The following is a 13,806-nucleotide window of genomic DNA, read 5'->3' as shown; positions in this document are numbered from 1 at the left end:
AACGTGTCCATTTTTATATTGAGGCAGGGTCTATCAGTAAGTTGATATTGACAATGATCTAAATGAATATTTAATATTAGCCTTCTTTTTTTTTTTGATTTTCTTAAAGCAATTATAAAAATCTCAGCGCTTTGTGCATTGGCGGTGCTATAGCTATGAATATTTGTAACTGTTATTACTTTCGTTCGCACGACAGGCCGGAGAACTTAGTTCTTGGCAACGGCGCGTCGCAGAGCTCACCACTCGGATCGGCGAGCTGGAGGACAACCTGAACAAGGGGCAGCGAGAGCTGATGAAGAGTCAGGAGCAATGCAACAAGCTGCAGAGGGACCTGCGGGAAAACGTGGCGCAGAAGGGAGACCAGGAGGAACGCATCGCCACTCTGGAGAAGCGCTACCTCAATGCCCAGCGGGAATCCACCTCCCTGCATGACCTCAATGAGAAACTCGAACAGGAATTGCAGCATAAAGAGGCACAACTAAAGGTACATTGATGTATTAATTGATATTGAGAATTGATATGAATTAAGAGTAGATGAAGAAATTGGAAGTCAGATGCTATGGACCAAGGTTTTGAAGCCGGGCTATTTTTATTCTTTTATATCCCAATTGAAAGAACACGTAGCATGCTAATCATCCTCAAATATTGGATGCACGTTTTGTTTACGTGACTTTAATGTATATTATGATACTGACGTAACTATTGAAAATATCATATTCTTTAACACGTGCTTAAGATTATTCCATATTTCTCCCCATTCAAAATCTGAAGCCTGTTATACCACACCTGGTAGGGTTAGGCAGTTTATAAATTTTATATTTCCGGAATAATACATTTGCTTGAATTCTGTGTACGATATACATGATTGTTGCCGCTGCTTACATTTTTTATTTATACCACTTTGGTCCTTAGTTAGGTTACTTTAACATGGATAAATATCTGCGTCTGGCCCTAAGAATATATCGGAATTTCATTTTAGTCGTACAGTTATTCCTCGAGTTACGACCTACTCGACTTTTCGCAATTATGATGGCTGCGGCTGTAGTTTTTTTTACCGTTACAACGCACGCAGGTATAAAAACAATATATTTTCGCATCCACTGTGAAAATTGAGATGACACAATCAGATTCAGTATTTCAAATCGTATAACATAATGTAGTAATTGAAAATAATTGCTGATTCGTAAATAATTGTGTAATTTATTTTAATTCTTTGATAGTACGAATATCTTGAATGTGAAAATCCTTTGCACTCGAATTTGCTTCAGAATGACAGATCGGATGACAGTATTGCCAACTGCACCTATTACGATGTGTGGAATTTGAAGTTTATAAAGATGTCGATAAATTTGTTTTTCCCAAAGTAATGAGTGATAATTAGAACATAAATTAATGCAGATTCGTCTGTCATAATAACATTTCTGATAATGATTCAGTTGCAAGAAGAGAAAATAGCCGCCATAGAAGAGAAACTGGAACTCTCAGCACAGAAACTGGCGCAAATGTCTGCTTTACCCGAGATAGAAGAACAACTCAAGGCTAGAATGGAGGCCCTCAGTCAGGTGGGTTCATTTCGATCGGCTTACTAACTTTATTCTATTAACAAATATCTTCAGGAACTAACTATTAAGTATGTTTCTCTACTGAACTCAACTATGTTAAGTAGCTACAAAATATGGACATCTAATTAACATCTTATTAGTATGTTCTAAAATATTTTTAAAGTATTAAATTTAAATTGTAATGCATAAATATGTTTTTTTTGTAAAATGTAATAAGATTTAATTATCAATAGAAATACTAGGTGCAAGGTCTAGTAAGCCAGCTGGCTCTGCTAGTCAATGTAATATGTCCTGTAATAAAGAAAATAATGTAAAACATATCCATGTATGCGGTAAATATGTTGATAAATCTAAAAACATAAATTCTCAGTGCAGTTATTTGTACACTTGGCTTTCTGTGGTATCAAATAAAAAAGATTTTCAATTGATTTTTTGATATATCAGGCGTAAATTAGGGGAGGAAAAAATAGAATTAAATGTAGGTACTGAAATTTAATAGGACTGCATAAACAACACGCAAATTGTGGGAAAACTTGGTTCCACTGACATGCATGACTCAAAAAAAAAGTTTTTTTTTGACTGTGTCCAATCCTAAGAAGATCATTAATTTATTATGGGCTTCCACATAAAAATTAATAACTAATCGTTATACCACAGCATGATGTTAAATTATCACATTATTCACATTGAACATACAATTTTTTTTGACATTTTCTTGGTTAAACCTAGCCCTATTTTAATTTTGAATATTAGACCTAGCCTTGCAGTTTAAAATTATAACCATTTATCAGTCTATATATACAGTCATTTGCATTAACGGCCCACATGCTCGTCGTAGGTCAAAATTGAGTTTTTATTGTATTTTAAAACCATGATCCTGGACACTCCTTAAACGTTGTAGATAATCTATTTATATAATTTTGAAGCCTTATTATCCTTTATAGTTATTTTAAACATTTGATGACTGCATAAAGTATTTTTGTTACATAAAATAGTATTCTTTTAAACCTCTCGCTCTAATGTTTTAGAATATAGTCATATTTCGGTACATAACTGTGCAGTGGTGTTAAGATTTTTTACATTTATTAATTTTTAAACGCATTTATAAAACCATTAGTATAATTTATTACGAGATAATTTTTGTAAAATATTCACGATAAAAAATTATATTGGTAATCTCTGTGAACCCAAATTTGACAAGAATTAGGCATTTTATTATTCAAAAAATCAGCAAGATTAACACATTTGAAGATGATTCTAAAGATACTTATTGTAAGCTATGTCTTTGACCATTCAAGTGTGATAAACATCTTATGAATAATGATTGCTTTATAATAATTATTGACCTAAGAATAAGGTAGTGTTTTTTTGAAATACGCCATTTCTTTTGTCATTCCCCAGTGGTTAAGCTACAACATACGGCCGTAGCCATAAATTGACAAACTATAATTGAAGTAGGTACGAGGGTGGGTCAATAAGTCCTTAGAAAAGCCGACAGGTGGCGCGACTAGTACTGTAAGCGGTTTGTTTTCATGCAGCGGCACTACCGATTCAGTATGCTGCGAAGTTTCAATCAGATTGGTCGGGTTGTTGTGTGTTTCTCGTACATTTAAAAAAAAAATTTGCTTGTGGAAAATGGAAAAATGGAAAATGGAGAAAATTGAGTTTAGAGCTGTTATTAAACATTTTAATATAAAATTTGCTTGTGGAAAATGGAAAAATGGAAAATGGAGAAAATTGAGTTTAGAGCTGTTATTAAACATTTTAATATAAAAGGGTTAACAGCAAAGGAAATAAAAAATGAGTTGGATTTAGTTCACGGCATATCTGCTCCTTCACTTGCAACTATTTATAACTGGTTAAATGAATTTAAACGTGGTCGTACATCAACAAAGGATGAACCACGCTCAGGACGTCCTGTAGAGGTGACTACACCAGAAATGATCAATAAAATCCACGATATGGTGTTAAGTGACCGAAGATTAAAGTTGAGTGAGATAATTGAGGTTACAGGGATCTCAAAAGGTAGCGTCATTTCTATTTTACATGACAAATTGGGCATGAAAAAAATTTCTGCAAGATGGGTGCCGCGTTTGCTCACAGTCGACAATAAACGCAATAGGGTGGTGGCCTCTAAAGCCCTGTTGTCGCTCATGCAACGCAATCCGGATGAATTTTTTCGTCGCTTTGTGACTGTAGATGAAACATGGATACACCACTATACTCCCGAGACGAAGAACAGTCAAAGCAGTGGATTGCGAAAGGCGAACCATGTCCAAAGAAGGCGAAAACCGTAAAATCAGCTGGTAAGGTTATGGCTACTGTATTTTGGGATGCACGTGGAATTATTTTCGTTGACTATTTGGAAAAAGGAAAAACAATAACAGGGGATTATTATGCATCTTTATTGGACCAGCTAAAAAACAATATTGAAGAAAAACGGCCTCATTTAAACAGGAAAAAAATCATCTTTCATCAGGACAATGCCCGTGTTCACACATGTTTACGATCAATGGCTAAAATTGAAAAATTGAAGTTCGAATTGGTCGACCACCCACCGTATTCGCCAGATTTAGCCCCCAGTGACTTTTTCCTTTTCCCAAACTTAAAAAAATGGCTAAGTGGACAACGTTTTTTTTCAAATGAAGAAGTCATCGATCGGACAAATGCTTATTTTGAGGACCTTCCGAAAACTTATTTTTCTGACGGTTTAAAAAAAATTGAGAAACGTCTAACCAAGTGTATTGAGCTCCAAGGAGATTATGTTGAGAAATAAAAAAAAAATACATAAATAAAAACTGTTTTAATGCTTTTTTCTAAGGAATTATTGACCCACCCTCGTATTATAAAACAATCATTATTCATAAGATGTGTATCACACTTAAATGGTCAAAGACATAGCTTACAATAAGTATCTTTAGAATCATCTTCAAATGTGTTAATCTTGCCGATTTTTTGAATAATAAAATGCCTAATTCTTGTCAAATTTGGGATCACAGAGATTATCAATATAATTTTTTATCGTGAATATTTTACAAAAATTAACTCGTAATAAATTATACTAATGGTTTTATAAATGCGTTTAAAAATTAATAAATGTAAAAAATCTTAACACCACTGCACAGTTATGTACCGAAATATGACTATATTCTAAAACATTAGAGCGAGAGGTTTAAAAGAATACTATTTTATGTAACAAAAATACTTTATGCAGTCATCAAATGTTTAAAATAAATATGAGGGATAATAAGGATTCAAAATTATATAAATAGATTATCTACAACGTTTAAGGAGTGTCCAGGATCATGGTTTGAAAATACAATAAAAACTCAATTTTGACCTACGACGAGCATGTCCCCCCTTAATATGTGCACTTGAATTTAAGAATTAAGCTTGCCAAATTGTATTCATATTATCTATCCATGCGAGTGTCCAAGTGATTGATCAATCCCAATAAAGCAAACGGAATTCTTTTTTCATAAATAATTGTGGTTGCTGAAGGCGCAGGAACGGCACGGCTCAGCGGAAGATCGCATCCAAAGGTTGGAGGCCACCCTGGACGAGAAGAATGCGGAGCTGATGCGCCTCAACCAGCGACTGCGCATGAACGAGGAGCACAACACCCGCCTCTCCGCCACCGTCGACAAGTTGCTCTCCGAGTCCAATGACAGGTGTGCTATTATTTATATGGTGGCAATTTATAATTATTGACAATGGAAACAGAAATACAAATACCGTAGGGAATTTTTTCATTTTGTTTTCTCGGCCTTGACCTGTGGCTGCAGGAAATCGCTGACAGTCAATGTTCATGTCTCTGAACCATAGTACAATACTTATTCCATGAGACTATTTGATCCTTCTTTAACCTCTTCAATCAAAATTGATATCTGTGATCCAAGATAAACAAACTCATCAACTTTCCGGCAGTATTGACTTTTTTTAATTATAAACCTTCTGCTAGATATAATATAATTTCAAAAATGTTCTAATCCATTTATGAATCTATTAACCTAAAAGAGTTGCAGGTCAACTTGAATGACGTGTTAACGACTCTTAGTCCTTGACACTAATTGTAGAATGAGTCTCGCGATTGATATGCGATAATTGACAATTTTAGATTGCAAGTGCACCTGAAGGAGCGCATGCACGCGCTGGAGGAGAAGAACGCCCTGACACAGGAGCTGGAGAAGACTCGTAAAGTGGCCGAAGAGCTGCAAGCAGAGAAGGCAGACCTGGTCAAGGAGCTGGCCAAGTGCCGCCTCGACACGGATGGCGTGCGACGACAACTACTGCAGCAGGAGATTGCTTTCAACATCCAGCAGACGGACGCCCTCACGCGCTCCCTATCGCCCAACCACCCGCACAGCCACGCATTCTCTCGTAGCGCCAGTCACACCAGCTTCGACTCACGTCACCAGCCCAAGGTCAGTGCTCCTAAATGTTATATCGTACATCCTTTCACACCTCTCTTATTTCTCTCTATATGGTTGTCGGGTTACTGTTATGTCCTAACATATTTGAACAGCAGGTTCGATTTAAAGAAACTAGCTGAAATACACGATTTGTCATTTTCAGATAATTTCTTCTGATAATTTATTATATAATATGTACATATACCACCACTGATTACAAATATGTGGCAATTAGACCCATCTACAAGTGTGTACATGGTATGTTATCAAACTTCTATCGAAATCTATTTTCTCGATCGAACATTACATTTTTAGGAGCCCTATTTTGATGTATAAACAATAAAACTGACTTTGAAGTATTTTGTAAATCTAGAAACAATATCGAAATATAATATAATATTATTATTCGTGGGTTCTTCATTATATTTTTTGGCAATCACACTACCTACCATCGTGTGTATTTATTCTCAAGGAATATCTGAGTTAATGTCCCATGAGAAATGAATTCAAGAGATAGCTTGAAATGTCAGGATAAAGAAAGAAAACACAAATATGGTTTCATTACCCACTATATCAGTGCTCTGCAACCTTTTCCCACCCATGACACACCAAATGTCTTCCCAGAATTCCGCGGCACACCACACGTAAAACAATTTATACACCAAAACAAAGACCCACATCCTGAAGGGGGACCCCAGACCAAGATCTTTGGCGGCTCCCCCTACCTATAGCTAAGGTTGAAGACAGCGTTATACTATAAAATAGCATTTTAAAAATAGTGTTCGAGGTAAAATTAATGGAATTGATTTTATGTTTAGCAATTTTTCATATGGTTATATTATATTAATATAATTATGGTTAGTTGTCGGGTTAGGAATAATTATTTGTGGAGTATTGACACAATAATGATAAATTGTATCCTACAATAAGATGTTTTAAAATATCAATACTAGCGTAGCAAAATAGCGCCGCGGGCGACTTTTTTTGACTCGAAAATGGGAGCTGAACTGCGAGAGTTTTGTCGGAAATCCGAGGATATTTTTTATTAACAGAAATCCTGAAAATAACCAATAGAACATCGACGAATGTCCCGTCATTTATCAATTCAACAAATTCCTCTAGAATTTATAGGAAAAGCGCTTCTATAGAATTTTTGGCATTGGTTGCAAAAGGGTTTCGTATCCAATCGCATTGATTGTATGAAAGTACTGATGAAATTTCTTTTGCAGCAAAGTAAAATGTTTTTGAGACGGATCCAAAATTGATTGCTTGTTTTCAATGGTGGTCTGGTAGTTCCTTTGGAACATTTGTAGAGATCCTTGTCTTAACTCCTGCCAAAGTTCGAGTTTATTTTTGAATTCTGCTAATTTATCAGAGCACGTCAATATATTTTCATTCTGACCTTGCATTGTTTTATTAAGTTCATGCAGGTGCTCAAATATATTACCAGCCATATACGCAAATTTGGCTATTGCACCGCGGCACACCTAGCATCGTCTGACGGCACACCAGTGTGCCGCGGCACACCGGTTGCGGAGCACTGCACTAGATGATACAAAATAAGAAAATATAAAAATGGAAACGCTTTAAAGAAATTAACATATCAAGTCAGCTTGTGTTATATTTATATTTTGAACTATCAAAACACCAATGTGCCTCTATCTGTGTACCCACATTTCAACTAAAAAAGCATTATTATTTTTTGTTCTAACTTAATTAAACTTCGCACTGGCTTAATTCTAACAATCACCGTTGTACTTGTTAGATGGATGGCGTGTGTATGGGAAGAGTGGGTGGCATGGGGGACAGTGGAGGGGAGTGGGAAAAACTACAGCAGGCACACGTTCTTGCCAACGTTCAGCAGGCGTTTGATGTCAGTAGTGATGCAGAGGTTTGTTTTTCACACAGCTTTTATTACTTTGACGCACAGTTAAATACACCACTTTCATTTACCGATCTAATGTATTTTTATTCATAACAAAGTATTGTAAATGACAAGGTCAATACTGTGGCTTATGGTGATTTTTATGTTTTAACTAGCTTCTGGCTAATTTCTTTTGTTTTTCTTTGAAAAATTGTTGCTATTCTCATTTTCCTAAAATGTCTCTAACCCACCAACTTTCTATCAACTATAATTAACAGGCAGATTATGCCGGAGTGTAGTACTGCGTGGGACATCTAATGACGGAATTATGAATCATGCAATTAAATACAGCTCGCTAAAATAAACACTAGATATAAAAGAAGTACTTCAAGTTATACACATTCTTGTTTACTAGGAAAATTCATGTTTGCTTATTTATAACATAAAATACATTCCAAATTCTCATCTATTTATTTGAGACAATGTGTCAAAGGTTATTTAAAACACTCCCAGTGTAATTAATGTAGCAAACTACAAGTAGATGCCAATATATTATGTTCTATAAATCTATAAACAAGATATATAAAATGACATGTTGTGGTGTTACACAGAACGACGACGGTGATAGCATATTCAGTGCGGTGGCGGAAGCCCTGTCGCCTGGCGGAGGGGGAGCGGGCCACACGGACGCAGCTACCCTCGCTCTCATGCTGCAGGAGCAGCTGGACGCCATCAACAACGAGATCCGCCTCATCCAAGAGGAGAAGCAGACCACTGAGGCCAGAGCTGAGGAACTAGAATCAAGGGTTTGTATCAATTTTTTTCGACAACTTTTAATGTCAATAAATGTAGTATATGGGCCTATACACTTTCTTTACAAGGGATAGTTGCGAGCCATTCGCTCAATCTATTTAGTTCTCGCTCTAAATGAAACATAGAAAAATAACATATGAATATTTGCCAACTCCAGGATTCAAATCACCGACCTACAGCTTTAAACACAGGTTTCTATGCTCCAAAAAATGTACACTGGACATTTTTTTAAATTCGGTATACATTAAAAATTCCAAGGTCTATATTATTATAAATATGACATCTTTTAATGTTCAGTTTTCTTATAGTGAGTGATTAGTGTTTACTGACAAAAATTAGTAGATCATAAATCGATCCATCAAAAAATATTAGGCATCATCCATGTCATATATTTTGATCAAATATAAAAATCTTGAAGTCTTATTAAATGAATATAACGTTTTTGATGAAATTGCTGGATCTCTAAATATTGTCTATATTTATAAATTATTACTAATTGGTCAGTTTACAACATTAATATAATATAAACCCTACAATATTTTTAAGTGGAGAAACATTTTCTCACATTTACAGTTTAGTATATATTATTTCTGCAATGCAATTTTTAATGATTCAATCAACAAGTATACTGGCATTATGACTGAAGACAAAGAAATTCTTTTCATCTGTCCAGGTGGGCAGCTACGAGCACATGAACCTGGTGGCGAGAGGGGGCCGCGGCGACAGGGGAGACCGGGAAAGGGGAGGGGGCACATCCCCTCCCCTGCCCCCTGGCGCGCCCCACACCCCCCACTCGGGCACCTCCACCCCCCAGCAGAGACACTCTCCCTCGCGCCAGGACCCCTACATGCTTCACAAGTACCACACTGTAAGAATGCATTCAGTATTATTTGCATTATCAATCTTCATTCAAGTTTTATTTGTACTCCCAACGAATCCTTACACATCTGTGATTAATTTACATCCTACATCTTGAACCATGCATACGTTGATTAGTGTAGCATCGAAGCTTCCAAATTTAAAAATTGCAATAAACACAATATGAAATTTAAATGTTTTACCTACTCTTGTAATTGTTTATTACATCGTCCAACTCAATCTCATGACTATATCGCACCGTGAGTGTGAAAAAGGCATCTGTAAAAGACATATTTTGGATATATTAGGGTTTGAAGTCTTCATTTTGTTAGGAGAAATAGAGTTTCTTTAAAAAAACCATAATATTTGGTTTATATCTACATTATATTGCATGTTCTTTCAGTTACTTCACTTTTACATTATCAAGTTCACGACTTTTGCAGTTGTTTTGTATTTAATCTCGAAATTGAAAAATTTGCAGATGCCTTGGTTTTACACTCACGGTGCGATATGTAGCTTTAGATACAATAGTTTGTAATATAATTTTCAAACCAAATAGTTATATAAACAAATTGGACACCAAATATTTCAGTGGATCTTTACAATACCGCTTTTTCAGTAAAGTTATCAGACGCTCGGAAAATTTTACCTGAATCCTGCAGTGATCACGTTGTGTATATCAATAGCAGAACTACTGTATTGTTTCTAAAAATATAATATGTCTATATTATGTGGTAAGATTACAAATATTATTATAGTTAGGTCACTTATATTAACATAAAAATTTTGTGTAGATACCTAATATATAATTCTTTTTTGCCAAAATACACTACTGATTTTTTTTATATACTTATACAATATTTTAAACTCGGGAATATTTACTTTTTGCATGAAAACACAATAATTTAATATTCTAATTCTCACATTTTTACGGAAGGATATGAATGATACACATTAAATTATGTTTTCATTATCTGCCAATATGTAGTTACTAAACAAAATAATAGAAAAAAAATAATTAGCGGTAGGCATATTTTTTAATGTAATTATATTTTATACAAAGTTTTCAACAATGCCATTTTCAATGTAATTCATTTAGTAACACCTGTTATTTGCAAAGGGCTATGTATCCACAATGAATATTAGAAATACATATTGCTTTGCTATCCATACACTACAGCTTGGATAATAATGATTGAAACGATCTTAATAGTTATTATTTTATACATTATAGACGTTGAAATGTGGCGCTTTTAAAGTGTGGCAATTTGTTTATCAGGGTATGTTGAATGTTAAAGTTTAACTAGCGTTTTACTCATTGAAATAATGGTAAGATGTTGCGTTGTGTGAGAATTTGAAGCATGGTAACAAGGTGTTGTGTTGTGTTGCGGTGTCAGGCGCCGGCGTCCATGTCCCCGGCGCACTTGCACGGCTACGTGATCACCTCGCTGGCGCAGCTGCCCGCTCCGCACGCTCTCTCCGACTCCATGCCCAACAGCCAGGTATCCGCCCTCTCGCCCTGGGGAACGGCTGTCTCGCTTTTAACCTCGCAGTGTCTTGCGTTTTCTCTGTCGCATGCCATTGACCCGTCGATGCCCCGTTTCAATATTCTATCAGTTGGCTATTCTGCTTCTAACTGAGAATGGCGAGCTTTTAACCCTTTTAAGTTTTTACAATATGTCGATATCCACAATATGTAACTAGCGATAGTATATCTATATCGTATTCGGTTTTTTTGCTGCCAACGTGTACTCTTTTAATTCACCTTCTTTCCATGGAAAGAAAAACGAAGAATACATGGTGACAACCAACGGTGAAATTCTCAAATGATGTGCTATACTTGTTTTCATTATGATTTCGTTTACGGTCCGAAAGAATTTAAAATATGCCCTTCAGTGAAAACCTACTACATACATAGATAGGTGTGTCAATATAATCATTATTTTAAGTGAGAAAAGAAATCTCAAAAAAATATTGTCTAGCAAATTTTTTGCAAACAACAATTATTTATTATCATATACAGTAATAATAGCGTTCTATATAATTTATTTTTTTTATTTCATGTTAATATTATTATTTTGATTCCTGTTGGCTTTCATCGTTGAATCGAAAAAATTATTTTTATTTTACAGCGACCGATAAATAGGCGCCATATAATATCTCAGAGAACACAGAAACTGCCTTATGATGACTCTGTATTGCTTTTGATTTTTTTTTTTCAGTATTCCATTAGTAACATAGACCTCCACAGAAAAATGGATGTGTGTAAATAAACTGCTTTATTCCACAAAATTAGACACCTCCCGATATTTTGGAAGCTTATCCCTAATGATGTGCATTTATTTTTATTTTCAGATATGGATTGACTAATAATTCTTCTTTTTTTTTAACCCCAGTAAATTAACGTAATTAGAAAATCACCATAAAATGATTATAGGTATATTACTGGTGAAAGTTTTAGTTTTAGTTTTGAGGAATGATAATATGAAAAAATATTATATAATATTATACTTTGTGTATGTTAATTACAAAACAACTATGAAAATAATTTATTTTTATCGGTAGTTAAATTTCAAAAGTGAAAGAAATGTACATTATAATAACATTATAAACCACAATTTTGATATAAAAATTTGGCCAAAGGTTCTTTCATATACCTAGTAAGTGGGTTTTGAAATACGCTACTTCCGTGCATATTTTTTAGTATAAAATAATTGCTATTCTTACTAACTCTATGCTTTATTGAACAATTAATATTGGTTTTACAAGTAAGATGTTCATTGTCTATTATTGAATGGCTTTATACCTTTAATTTTATAAGTTCATGGTTACATAATTCATGCATTTACTGACTTATCCACAAGTAAAAGTGTTTTCACATTGTATTTAATAAATAATAGTCCACGATGAAATGCAGAAACTGAAATTAGCATAATACCCCGTTTACACATGCATGAATTTACTGCTGACAGTACGTATTATCGTGCAAATTGCAAGATTGCATGCATGGGTTAAAAAAGTTCAGAAGCTTCTGAATTTTCACGCGACAATTGGACTGTGTGATATCCGCGCATGTGCAATAGAATGATAGTGGCGAACCTGCTGGTAAATAACCAACTACACCGCGCAAAGACTTTGAGGTTAACTGATTTTCACGACCTATCAAATAGTACCATAATATGACAACATCGCTCACTTACTCTTGAAGAATGAGATTGATGAGACAGTCAGCACTTTTACGTGTGAACAGTTATTATCGCGATAGTTTAAAATACACAATATTGGTGAAAATAAATCCATGGGCGTGTACAGACGCTATAATGCTATGTTCTCATCAATTAGTATGAACTTGCAGATACCGGTCACTTCGCGTCATCTTTTCTTACTTGCTGCAAAGAGTTTCTGTATTCCAGATTATTTTATGATAATTTTTGTATTTCAGCGTATTAATAATTATGGCAATTAGTACACTAAGCTCCATTTCTAGAAGGAATACAATGATAATACCGTTCCTGAAACAATTGCATTATTCATCATTAATTTTCGTTTGTCATCAATGGAAGCCGCCATACTGGTTTCCGTCTGCCTGTAGTCAATCGATACACTCCAAAAAAATATTTACCATGAATTGTGCAACCATTAAAACCAGACGGGCAAACATCAAAAATTTATATTTCCATTTTTTTTATATAGCGGAGCGTTGTCGAACTCGGTATCATAGCCCTTTAAAAAGAATGAATTGTTATTTTAAGAAGGAACCATAATTACATCAAAAGTATTATTCATGTATTTTGAATTTTGTCAAACTGAATACGGGTAGTTGAATTTTGATTATTTTATTTAATCTGTATATTTAATTTAGAATATTATGTATTACTAATCGTATATAGAATATTACGTTCTTTTTATTATGAAAATAATTTCTATTGTATACACGTCTACCTCAGTCGATATTTTGACTATGGCTTTTCACTATAAGGGCCTTTTTTATCAAATTTTGATTTATTGTATGTCCTAAAAATTTTAATATATACATAAAAGCTTTTAGGCAATTGGAATAATATTGAAGATAGAAGTCATCAATACCTGAATCATAAAATTCGACAGGTTTTTTCAAAAACTTTTTCTCATTTCGAACAAAAAATTAACGTTCCGATCAAATTCAAATTGATTTTGGTAAACAACGCATTTATTTTTGTGAAGCGAGGTATCAGTGTATTTTGGTTTACTTTTAATATTCGCTTTATTTGATTGTAAAGAAATTATATTACAAAATTGTATATTTTCAACAAATAAT

At 34.4% G+C, this 13,806-nt stretch overlaps 1 protein-coding gene across 11 annotated transcripts in view; it reads left to right on the top strand.

Moving 5' to 3' along the window:
• Liprin-alpha (PTPRF interacting protein alpha) overlaps window positions 1-13,806 on the top strand; it is a 662,751-nt gene that overhangs the window by 638,688 nt on the left and 10,257 nt on the right. For 3 of the 11 annotated variants that reach the window (XM_085941973.1, XM_085941969.1, XM_085941966.1), the window contains 8 exons: window positions 197-484; window positions 1,437-1,562; window positions 5,064-5,233; window positions 5,680-5,986; window positions 7,740-7,865; window positions 8,450-8,644; window positions 9,325-9,519; window positions 10,907-11,011. In XM_085941973.1, the coding sequence (XP_085798099.1) occupies window positions 197-484; window positions 1,437-1,562; window positions 5,064-5,233; window positions 5,680-5,986; window positions 7,740-7,865; window positions 8,450-8,644; window positions 9,325-9,519; window positions 10,907-11,011 (1,512 nt within the window). Of the gene's footprint in view, window positions 1-196; window positions 485-1,436; window positions 1,563-5,063; window positions 5,234-5,679; window positions 5,987-7,739; window positions 7,866-8,449; window positions 8,645-9,303; window positions 9,520-10,906; window positions 11,012-13,806 lie in introns of all 11 variants that reach the window. The other 8 variants (XM_085941974.1, XM_085941970.1, XM_085941971.1 and 5 more) reach the window with 6 other exon arrangements.

This window comes from Rhyacophila brunnea, unplaced genomic scaffold (genome assembly GCF_057557595.1).
Source record: "Rhyacophila brunnea isolate RB1 unplaced genomic scaffold, BYU_Rbru_1.0 scaffold_14, whole genome shotgun sequence".
NCBI classification, from domain to species: domain Eukaryota; kingdom Metazoa; phylum Arthropoda; class Insecta; order Trichoptera; family Rhyacophilidae; genus Rhyacophila; species Rhyacophila brunnea.
This window is presented reverse-complemented; position numbering and strand designations above follow the sequence as displayed.